The sequence below is a fragment of the Pteropus vampyrus genome, unplaced genomic scaffold (genome assembly GCF_000151845.1).
Source record: "Pteropus vampyrus isolate Shadow unplaced genomic scaffold, Pvam_2.0 Scaffold52, whole genome shotgun sequence".
Taxonomy (NCBI): domain Eukaryota; kingdom Metazoa; phylum Chordata; class Mammalia; order Chiroptera; family Pteropodidae; genus Pteropus; species Pteropus vampyrus.
This window is the reverse complement of record NW_011888833.1, coordinates 3,084,269-3,096,438: the sequence shown is the minus strand read 5'-3', so window position 1 is coordinate 3,096,438 and position 12,170 is coordinate 3,084,269. Positions and strand designations below refer to the sequence as shown.

The window sequence follows — 12,170 nt, the reverse complement described above, 5'->3', positions numbered from 1 at the left end:
TTTATTGTAAAAAGCGGTGTCTCTGTCGGAGGAGTTAGAGATGCGTCTGGCGCACTCGGTGTAGGCAGTTATTAAACGTTTGTCGAATGGAGAGAGAACGGGTAAGGATTTGGAAAGTCAGCATGAGCAGATGTGATTTCTTGTCTCGCCTGTCAGATTTCAGAAATGTTATGAATTACACTTTAAGAAAGGTAGTCGTGTCTGGCACGCCCAAGAATGCAGAGGCGATCCATACAGAAAAATTTGGTCCATACGAAAAATTTAACTCAACATTCAAAATACTGATTTTTAAAGAGTGCCAGAGTCACCGCTGTATACCTAGACTTCAGAAATATGAATTAGAACAACTTAATGCCATTGGAAAGCATTAGGCACAATTAAGACAGCTAACATTCCTCATCGCGAGAGAAAAATTCTAAATTTGGAAACCTGCATGAATTATTGAATTACCGTGGGAAGCGGAAGGAAGATTTTGGCCCTGAGATTCTGTTTATGCATAAAGCATGCAAGGGGAGAGTGTTTTGTTTTTTTTTTTCCCCCAAAGAAGTTTAATTTAATGGAAAGCAACTTGCGTGATAGCTCAGGCAGCAATTAACTAAAAATTCTATACTATCTGGGGTATTTTAAAATTCTGCAACTTTGGGTCCATTTCAGATATGTATGAACATCCCTGATAAATTTTCAGAAATTCCGAAGGCCTTTGACTGTGACACTCTTTTTATGATTATTTGCACAAAACCCCGTGTGTTGACAGTCATCAGCGTTGGTAGAATGTGCAAAGGCCGCCTCAGCGGGCCCTGACAGATGGCTTTCTCCATCATTTTCTTCTCTAGGCAAACATGCCGAAGACATATTTGGTGAGTTGTTTAATGAGGCTAACAACTTCTACATCAGAGCAAATTCTCTTCAAGACAGAATTGATCGCCTTGCTGTCAAAGTTACCCAGCTGGATTCTACAGTGGAAGAGGGTAAGTAATTGCATGAAGGCAGTGAGCTAGAAGTGATGTTGACAAGGTGGTAGTAATTAATCGCAGGGTAATTATTGCTTTTTCTTTGGGGTAGTATGCTGATATTTCATCCTGTCTTTTGCCAGAAGAATGGTGGGGGGTGCGGGGGGGGGGGACCCACAACATTGGGTTAATTAGCGATGAAAAGATTCATATATTGTCTATTTCGTATGCCATAGTCTCCCTTAAAAACAAATTACATGGATGGTATTTGTTTTTAAGGGGTCTTTGAATGCAGTATTAAAAGTCTTAATTTACATCATCGGTAGTTATTTTAAAGATACCTTTTTACCAAAAAATTACAGAATCACTCCAAGGGTACGGTCCAACTAAGGTGAGGTGGGGGTGGTTATACAGGCACAGTGAAACGAGGCGAAGGCGTCCCCCCCAGACTCTTGTTAGGGCTGATGCTGCTAAGTAGTCTCGGTGATCCTGCCGATCAGACTTCTCAGAAATAGCATTCACTGAAACCTTGAAGGTTCGGAGTCTTCAAATAATGTTAATATTGGCAAGCACTGTAGAGTTAACTGTCATCATTTTGATGATACACCCTGAAATTTTAGCAGTCGCAACAAAATCAAAACTCAGCAATTCCTTTTTAAAATTTTCACTTCCCGTATCTTTTGAATGAAGGTTGAGATTAGACTGAGGGGAAATAATCTGTAAAAAAGATATAAGAAATGCCATTTCATATTTACTTTGAGAAAAGTGTTCAGATTAAAATTTTTTACCTTTATTAAATGGTAGTTACAATTTCTCTTACTGCATTAAAATAATCCTAGCATCTGATTTTTCTACTAGACCTGTAATAGTGGTATTAGTTAAAAAATGAAGGTTTTATTATTTTTTTAATGTAGGTATTTATGGGATTCATCTTTTATTTTTTAAAAAAGTTACTTATGTCCAGGTCTTTTTCAGATGTCAGAATTAAGTTAGTGAATTAGGAATCTAACAAAAATGTAGAACATTGAAATTTTAACATCCATTATAAATATTCTTACCGACTTTTCCAGCAATAATTGGAGAGCTAAAGACATGTTCTTTTAAAGCTGATTTTTAAAATTTATCTTTTATTTAAAAAAATTAAAATTGGAGTAGCCACTCGGTCTATTCAGATAAGGAATTTTTAACATCTTCACTTTTCAAATTGATATCACAAGTGATTTTTAAATATTTGTCTTCCTTCAGCTTTTTGTTATCTCTTGCCGTCGGAATGCTTGTGATAAACCTAACACTGTTAGAGGTTAATCTGTAGGTTAAATTTCATGGATTTTACAATACATTTCGTATCCTTAAAATCCCTTTTCAGTCAAGATTTTACCTTATTACAAATGCTGCTCGGCTTACCATGGGGTTACATCCCAATAAACCCACTGTAAGTTGAAATGCACTGAATACACCTTACCTAGCGAACATCCTAGCTTAGCCTGGCCTACCCTGAACCATGCTCAGGACACTTACATTAGCCTACCATTGGGCAGAATCATCTACCACAAAGCCTGTTTTATACTAAAGTGTTAAACATCTCTTAACTTACTATGAGTATAGCTTTTGCGCCATCAGAAAGTCGAAAAATCCTAAGTCGAATGTTGTAAGTAGGCGATCACCTATGCTTTCCTTGGCATGGATGTTACGGTAAGAAAAATAAAAATACAAATAAAAAAGCCCTTGACCAAGGCAGGAAATCTGTGTTCTATCTGGGGCCCGCCCTTTTTTTGCTGAGTGATCTTGGAAAGGTCACCCCTGACTCTCAGCTCCATTGGTCCAGGGGGTTAATGGACCACTTTGCCCCTTTCCAGAAGTTTGTGTCAGAGTCAGGTCGAGTTAAATAAGGGATGTCAAGTTTGTACAAACACGAGAAATCAGTGTAATCAGCCTTGATTTTTCTTACTCTTTGGTATAGTTTCGTATCATGCTATTTAATTTCCACTGTCTCTCTTTAATGTTAGTGGCAGAAAAACTTATTACCTTTTTTTACAGTTTTTAAAATTTTTTTTCAAATGTCTTTTCTGCGTGTATTATAATTAAACTGATATTAACTGTTTGAATGCCCCCCCACTGTCAAGTATACCCAAATCTATACATGCCTGTCATATTCACGACTGTATTCCCGCGTGGTTTCTGAGAAATGCTATTAAATAAAGAAGCAATGAGAACCCACGGAAGAAGGAAGACATGACTGCACCTCATAGAGATGATTTTTATTTGTAAGAGGTCCAGCATGGTGTAAATGAAGAATAAAAAAGGTTATTTGGTTTCTCGGAGATGTTTATGATTGCGACCTAAACTATACTTATTTCTAAACATTTAAATATTTCCACACAATTCAACTTGGGGGACTTTTCTCTAAATAGTGTCACTGCAGGATATCAACATGAAAAAAGCTTTCAAGAGTTCCACAGTCCAGGACCAGCAGGTGGTTTCAAAGAACAGCATCCCTAACCCCGTGGCCGACATCTACAACCAGAGTGACAAGCCACCTCCTCTGAACATCCTCACGCCGTACAGGTACGGATGGCCGCGCGCGTTCCCAGAGAAGCTGAGGGAGAGCAACGGTGCTCTCAAAGTGTCTTGGAGACTTTGAAAACAGGAATCGCAGAATCACACACCATGAAGTTAGTCATTGCCACACAACTGTTACGTTTCAGTATTTCCAAATATAGAGGAACTCTCCGCGAAAAGCGTGAGCTCTCGTTTTAGCTTTTGTACGCAGACATCGTAAGTAGAAGTGAGCACGTCGCGTGACAGGGCGCTGCGTGGTTAGGTTATCCTCATACGCGCAGAGTCCGCCTCTAAGGAACTCGGGGTTCCGGTACAATGCCCCAGAACACCTGTCTCCGCATCTCAGCGCTGCGGACGTCTGTTACGTAATTCCGCAACACGTGTTCTGCGGCGCTAGTTTTTAAGAGTGAAAGCAGTCGAATTAGCCTTCTGGGTTCGTGAAAGTGGTGGCACACGTCAGGACCCGACTCCCAGGAAAAAGGAATGAAAAATAAATAGCGCAAACAATTAACGTTAAGAGACGAAACGTGCTTTGGTAGAGTACCTGCCCTCGCTTTTCCCACGGCACTGCTTTCCTTCCCTGTTCTCTGCGCCCCTCTTTCCCGTCTCCCGTTTTCGTGTACTGTGTCATCCTGTCCTGTCATCTTCTGCCTCAGCCTCGGACGCAGACAGTGGCGGGGAGCGGTCCTCACGTCCCCCGGTTTCTGGCGAGGCCTTTTAGAATTCAGAGAGTTCTCCACTGCCATAAAGCCCTTGCGGGCGTTGGTCCTTCTGGGCGGGTGGTGCCCAGAGTTTTTTCTGGGTCTGAATTCCTGTCCCTTCTGAGGGTCCCAAAGCAGCAGTTCAGACTACACCCTTCTCTCAGCACAGACAGAAAGCTTCTCTCAAAAAGTGGAACCTAGTCCATGGGAGACGACCGAAAGGCCACATTTTTCTATGGAAAAGCGTATTTTCCGGAGGTTTTCACATAGGTTTAAAACCAGTGCTGTATGTGAATAGTAGTGTTGTAAGCCTAATGTTTTCATTTGGGATTTTGCTGGTGTTCAGTGGCATTTTTCAGCTTTACTTAGCACTGGGAGCTAAGAGGACTTGCTTAGCATAGTTTTCCTAAGAAACCTCAATATCCCGTTTTAAGGGCGGGGGGGGTAAAAATCCCAGAAAACTCAACTAACCACTTTTCCCCCCTAAATTAGTTCTTTTTTTATTGATCGGTGTTAGAAAACGAGCTCATCGCAAACCTAAAAGTTTGTCAGAATTAACCACTTATATTTGATTAACCAACATCAAGATGAAATAGTCGTTTGTGATGATTTAAAATGTTTATTTACATAACTGAGTCAACTTGCACATATATTGTGTGTGTTCAGTTTTATGGAAAATAAAAATTTGACTTTGTAATAGTGTATCTAAGAAGAGCAGCGCCGATTACAGTAATATTTGAGGTATATAAACCACAAACTTTTGCGTTGGTTTAGCTGCCATAAACAGGGCATTTCTGCTTATATTTTTATGTCAGGGCCAACATTTGTTTACGTGAGTTTCTGCTCTCATGTAAGTATCAGCTCTTTTTTTCAAATGTGCATTTTGTACATCTTAAATTTGGCTTCAAGTTCAGGCTCAGGTTTTCTGTATCGTCATCTATGTAGAAGACCTAGTATCTTAGGGAGACAGGTTATAGTTCTAACAACAGCATTATTAATAAAATCTCTATAATGCAGGTTGCTTATCGAGAGGAAATTTGGAGAAGGAAGGGCTTTACATAGTCAGAGGTTCAGGTAGAGAGTGAACTGTTCAGGTAGAGAGTGAAGATTCAGGTAGAGCGTGGTTTGTTGGAGATTTCAGAGCGAGTGAGCAGGGTGGCCCTCCCTGGGGCCAGCCTCATTATTTGAGGAGGCACAGCAGGACCTCCACGGACAGACAGGATGTCCCCTGGAGTAATTCACTTAGTTTTCTTTGACCGTTTGGGCGCAAGATGTTTGCTTCCTCTGTGTCCCTTAAATGACTTATTGAAATACTAATTTGAAATGTAAATCTGCTTTCTCTTGAAGGTAATCTACAGGCCAGATAACTTTTTTAAAGCATTAGTGCAATAGACTGTTTTCTTCCTATCGTGATTATTTTAAGGTTTACCGTTGATTTGTATTACAACTTTGGATTCATGTTGGCTGCATTATTACTGGTTTACGATAAACGAATAACATATAAAGACTTGAGATATTTCTAGACCATGGTAATTGTAGCAGTGCTTGAAAATGAAATGGCTACACGCATTTTCTTGTGGGTTACTTCCACTTTAAAAATAGCTCATCAGTTTTTTTCTAAGTCGCATTTATACGCCATGAATATTTTTGCTTCTTAAATGAATTTTTAGATATTGGGGCAAAGTTGATTGCGGAAAAGGGACCGAATACTTATAAAATCTTTATCCTAATAACGTTGACAGTCCAGAGTAGAAGTGAATATATATTTAGAATTAGAAAATTCATAAAGAATCTCTATATTTCTGTGTGTATAGCCCCCTGTTAGAATAAACAAACCATTTCCTGAAATAACTGAGGTATGAAATATTGCGATTTTTAGGAGCGCTTTTCTATACTTAAATCTAAGGTGTCAGTAGTACTTTTTACTGGTTCTTGAATGTTTCCACTTTTTTTCAAATAGGGAAATTTAAGAAACTCAATGTATAGGACAGTTAAAATGCCCCACGCAGATGTTATGATCTTGTGAGTTTAATTAAATTAATACTGACCCGTATGAAAATATCTAACAACATTCTTTCAGAGATGATAAAAAGGACGGGCTGAAGTTCTATACTGACCCTTCGTATTTCTTTGACCTCTGGAAAGAAAAAATGCTCCAGGACACAGAAGACAAGAGGAAAGAAAAAAGGCGTCAGAAGGTAAATAACCCAATAGGGAGATGTGCAAATAATTGTGTAAATGGGATTCTTTTGAAAAATAGTTTACAAATAGATCAGTAAATTCTTAAATGGTTGAGAGGTCGGATTTAGTGCAAAAATTTTTTAGAGGTTGTACTTTTTACACGAAGATACCGATAAGTCAGTCTGAAAGGAATCCTGTTCTTCAGTAAATACTCTCGATTTGTTCTTTAATACTGGCTTTGCTTTCACAGCCATAGTGGCTGAAATTTCAGTTTCGTATATGACCAGTTTTAGCACTTTTTTTGCTCTTTCGAATTTCATAAAGCAGTCAGCATTCCGTATCAGCAATAATTACCTGCTTTCGTCTTTTTAAAGCTCTCTTAATGGTTGGCTTACCACCTGGCTTACCACCTAGCTGTCATTAAGGCTTGGGTGGATTGAAAAGCACGCATGACCTGCCAGTTCAGCGATGACATTGACTAGAAACCAGCTTCCTTTGGCGGGAAGCAGTAGGCCAGGTCATCACTGTCGATGCGAAGGCTGAGAAGCACCCCGCAGTGTGAGCACTCCTGGATGGACGAGCCCACTCCACTCAGGTTTTGCAAACTGCCCTTTTGGGGTCCGGGAATTGGACTTAAGCCACTGAAAAGAGATGATTCTCTGAAGGCACATATTTGCTAAGACTTTTGTCTGTAAGTCGTGTTTTATAAAGTGACCAGTTGATTTGCTTAACGGATATTAGAGTGCTTAAGCCAAGAGAGATGCTTGACTTTTGTGTGTGTGTGTGGGGGTGGAGGGAGTTGGCGGCCTTAGGTTTTAAGACATTTCGGCGGGTTGTCCCCAGGAAGAGTGACAGTTAGGGATGGAAGAGAATTTGAAATTTGAGAACAGGATTTAAGGAAGGGAACATAGAAACAGTTTGCAGAGTGTACCGCTGAAGTCTAGAGGAGAATTTCATAGGCTTGGTTCGTCATCCTCTCTTGTGCTCATGGCTCGGGGAGGTTAACTGGGAATTCTTGGAATAGTTGATGATGTTTTCGTTTGGGGTCACGGGGGAGAAACATTCAAGCAAAGAAGAGGAAGGTGCTATCCTCTTGAGCGGAGAAGAAACAGATACTTAAAGGCATGTCGATCTCAAACCCCATGTCTCTTGACAGTCACGAGGCAAAACCCCGGGGCTTTTAAGAGAAAATTCCTTTAAAACGTGCCTCTCCGTTTAAATCACCTTCTAGGTTTCCCTTCTCAGTGATACATTTGGCAAAAGTAGTTAATTTGTTCTTCAGGGGAAAACAGCCTTAATCTATGTATATTATTGTGTCTTCAAAATTATTTGTCATTTCCTTGGCTGTTTGGTCTCAAACATAAAATTCTGCTACGAATTTCCTATTCATTCATTTATGTCGTGATTCTTTTTTTTTAATGTCTTTAAATGCTGGATAAACAGTGGTGAAAACGAAAGGATTATCACCCTCATGGAGACTGCAATATACTGGGGGAAACAAACATTAAATAACCGCGCAGCCTCCTGGAGCTCGTAAAGAGGGAAAGAGATTTGAAACTCGTAATGCAGATCTGCTTTCTATAGGAATAGAAAATGAGGCAGGGTAGCCTTCATTCTGGAAATCTTCCAGGGTTTCAGACATGCAAATCCTTTTCAGTTTGGAGCGGACGAGTCTGTCTAAAGGAAAAATCAGCTAGTTGGGTAGTTTAAAAATATTTCTTAAATTATGCAGATAAGTATGTCGTCGTCATTGTGGGGTGACGACGCTGGCGAGTGCTGGGAAGAGGGGCGTGGTGTTTTCTGGGTGAGCTGGCAAGGCGGGGGTGACGGCCAGCGTGAAGTGCAGCTTCAAGGACGGGGGTGTCCTCAGGGGCGTCATTCACTGAGACCAAACCGTGGGTGGCGGAGGTTTGTTCACGTCGGGTGTGGGTGCGTATGGGAGAAGGGGGGCTGGCGGGGTGGGGTGCTTTACAGCTCAGGAGCCCTCCGCGTGGGAGCTGAGGTCATTCTGGGCTAGGAAACAGTTCGGCATTTCCCAGGGCCGTCGCTGCGGGCCCGGGTACTTGGAGTCTGGATGCGTCACTGTTGAGAGTCCGTCGTAAGTGGTTCGCGGGTGTCTGTGTGTGGTGTGCACGTGGTGGCGAGTAGACTTGGAGGCTGAACCACTGTAAAGAGAGTTATTATAACACGTCATCCCTAAATACGTTGGCATACATCTCTTCAAAGTGAGGGGGATAGTCCGATTAATTTAGTGGCTGTGGTCCTTAACTGGGATGCGTTTTGCAGTCCGTTGAAATCTTCCATATTTTCCTTTCTTTTCTTTTTTTTTTTTTAAATATCCAAACAATACACGCTTGTTGTGAAATGCTCAAATTACACTGAAGTAAATACATTAGTTTAGAAAATTTGGGATAAGTTTCTCCCTACTCCGGGCATGACTAATTGCTGTTAACGGTTCACAGTTTGGCATGCGCATATTTTTAGTTTCAGATTTTTTATTTTTAAGCGTTCATAAATATTTGCATGCACATTTCACAAAATATTTTTATGTACCTAGAGTTGGACTTATACACACGACTTATATACAGAGACACACACACACATATATATATTTATATACTGACGTAATTGAAGATGTACTTCATTCTTTTTATTAGTTGTATAGTGTTCCAAAGTTTGGATGCTTCGTAAACTATTTGCCCATTACTGTATTAATGAATATTTAGGTGGTTTCTAGATTTTTGCTATTACAGTACTGCAGTGGATATACTCAGCACTCATGTGTGGATATTTCTTTGGGGTAAATTCCTAGAAGTTGAGTGTGATTTTTAAATTTCGAAAGATATCTGAAAACACTGACCTGGCGTATACTCTAAACAGGATGATATTATTATTATTATTATTATTATTATCATTATTATTTATCATCATCACTTAATGAGCCCTCCTCCCTTTTTCTTATCATTTATCATCATCATCATCATCTGATGAGCTCTCCTCCCTTCCCCCACGTCCAGTTTGCATTACACATCTTTCCATCTGTCCGTTACCAACTTACATGTGCTCTGTGAATTCCACATTCACGCTCTTGGCCAGTACATCACCTACCCCTCGTTATCACCTCCGAAGGCAGTCGGGCCGTCCGTCTCCACCGCCATCCTTTGACCTAGACCCCCTGGGAAGCTTTCCACCGGGTGTCCCACCGGGTGTCCCTGCTTGTCCCCTTTTAATCTGTTCTCCATGACACAGACGGGTCTCTTCAAACGCCTCTCCCTCCAGCGTTCCGCCCTCCCTTCTCACCTCTCAGTGGTTCCCCGTTGCTCTTGGGATGAAGAACGTGGCCTGTACGGTCTCACCTGCCTGCATCCTCCCCCGGCCTCCCCATCGTCCATTCCCGCCAGCGCCACGCTGTCCCTCGCCCCCAGCCCTTGTGCCGTCTGTCCCCTGCTGGCACGCACCTGACTCCGACTCCTCCGCAGGGTCACGCCACAGTCTTGTCTCCCTCACTCCAGGACGCTGCCCCGACCCCAGACCACGCGTACCACGTTGCCATCACACGTATATCCGTGTGACTCTGTGGATGTCCCCCCTGGACTGCAAGTTCCCTGGGGGCAGGCAGACACCTGTTTCGTTTGCCGCTTGTCTCGACGCCAGGCATGGGCTGGGACGTAGGCAGCTCACCCAGATTTGACCGCTCTGTGAAACCGTGGGGGGCGCAGGGACTGTCAGAGCAGCGTGGGACTCGGGCCCACGCAGTTCTTGTCCTTAGAGGTCATAAAATCTTCGAGGGGAGCGGGAAAAGCATATAAACACACAGAGAAGTGACTGTCCCTGCCTCGCAAGAAGCACGTCTGTGGGACTCAAGTGTTGATAACGTTTTTTTTTGCCGGCAAAGTAGGGCTGGAGCAAGCACGAGACGTTGTGTGGGAAGGTAAGTTCTTACCTTGTTTTCGTTTGGGGTTAAGCTCGTTTCGGATTAGCTTAAATATTCTCTAACGATCTTTCAGAAACTAGAAATACAACGTTGGGATGATTTTTTGAAAGGCGACTGCACGCTAACGAACCAGTCGGAATTGTGTCGGGCGGGGAATGAGTGCTCTGTGTGATGTCCCCAGAGCGCTCGTGTGTATAACGTCGCTCTGAACGGTACAGCACGCTGGAGACAGGCCGAAAGCCTAGCGACGTGAGGATTGTGCACTGAAAACCACAATGTGGGAAGCATCGGCAGTCACAGCAGAGTCTAACTTTTACTCATTCGATTGAGATGGTTAAGCCCCAGCTGCCTCCTGGGGCCGCGTTGGGCGAGAGAGTACGCCTTCTAGAATTTTCTTAACACATCTGAGTGATGGGATGTGCCCGCGTCGGGCTTTGTCACCGCACTTAACCTGTTTTCCTCTCCCTTCTGTCTCGGCACGCTCGCTTCCCTTTTCTGGACCTCAGGAGCAAAAGCGCATAGATGGCACCACCCGAGAGGTGAAAAAGGTTAGAAAAGCCAGGAACAGGCGCCTGGAGTGGAACATGATGGCCTATGACAAAGAGCTTAGACCCGACAACAGGTTGTCTCAGAGTGTGTACCACGGAGCGTCTTCCGAGGGATCGCTGTCCCCGGACACTAGGTGTGTGCGTGCGTGCGTAGCCGAGCCCCGGGGCATGCTTGCTTTCTCTGTGTGCTGGGCGCGACGGGTCGCTTTGGTGCTCCTGTGTCCCACAGTGTGCTTCATATCCTTCCTCAGACGTTCACTGTCTGTGTATCGTGTTTGTGCTTTGAAATAATACTCGAAAGTGGTTCGATTCTCCGTGGGTCACGTTGCATGAATTTCCATATCTCTGACTTAAGTGTTCCGTTCAGTTGATCTGGACGTAGTGTTATCACGTTGACTCTGAATTCGGACCCCATAACTGCCAGCGACTTACATTTTTATTCTAATCATCATTTGATTCCTTTTCTTCCTCTTTAGCTTGGAATGTTGAATTTCCTTTGCCACTCGGCATCCGAAAATGATTGGCGGGTGGTAACTGACGTAATTACAGAAAAACATTATTGTTCTTTTCGATGAGCTTTCGAAAAAGAGATGAACCAAAGAGAGATTTATTTCTTCAGTTCACTGATCTCACATGTTCTAATTTCAGGAAAAGAATTCTGTTGGAGTTTACTTTAAAAATTTGTTAGCAATTAAGCAAAAATATTTCTTGCAGGTGTGAATGATACAGCCAAGAAGTCACATTTGTCACAAAAGGGATTCACTGAACAACAAGAACTGAGGAGTCAATTTTGATTTATGGTTTCATTTCCTAGGTCTGCTTTTTATAAAGTTATCTTCCGTTTTCATAAGCTCTCAAAGTCTTCTACCAGCATTTAAATATTTGAACAGAGAATTCTTAATATGATTGAAAAATGTTTCAAAATGAGCAGCAACCTAGACCTTGCCTTACATCTGTGTCCTTTTAAAAAAAACTGTTTTTATCTTTATAACTTAAGCGTTTGGCACAGGCTCTGCACACAGAAGATGCTTATTTACTATTCGGTAGTAACGGCGCCTATAAATATTCCCACCCCAGAAGGGCCGTAAGTCATTGGTTGGATGTGAGGCAACTTCTAGGTCACTTTTCCGTACAGGTCATCTGTTAAATATTAGAGAATTCTTGGGGCTTTAACTGAGCTCTAGCCTCAAGTTTGAGTCTGTATGTCGGTTTATTTCTGTAGAGAATAAGCCTGAGGTTACACGGTTCTGCTCATAGATCTTTCAGTGGGAGGAACACTGCAACTCGATAGCTCCCA

General features: G+C 42.3%; 1 protein-coding gene across 1 annotated transcript in view; it reads left to right on the top strand.

Annotated features, from left to right (window-relative positions):
• WASF3 (WAS protein family member 3) overlaps window positions 1–12,170 on the top strand; it is a 30,306-nt gene that overhangs the window by 7,922 nt on the left and 10,214 nt on the right. Inside the window, exons 3-6 of the mRNA XM_023530711.1 lie at window positions 834–968; window positions 3,362–3,515; window positions 6,291–6,408; window positions 10,832–11,007. Of these exons, the coding sequence (XP_023386479.1) occupies window positions 834–968; window positions 3,362–3,515; window positions 6,291–6,408; window positions 10,832–11,007 (583 nt within the window). The remainder of the gene's footprint in view (window positions 1–833; window positions 969–3,361; window positions 3,516–6,290; window positions 6,409–10,831; window positions 11,008–12,170) is intronic.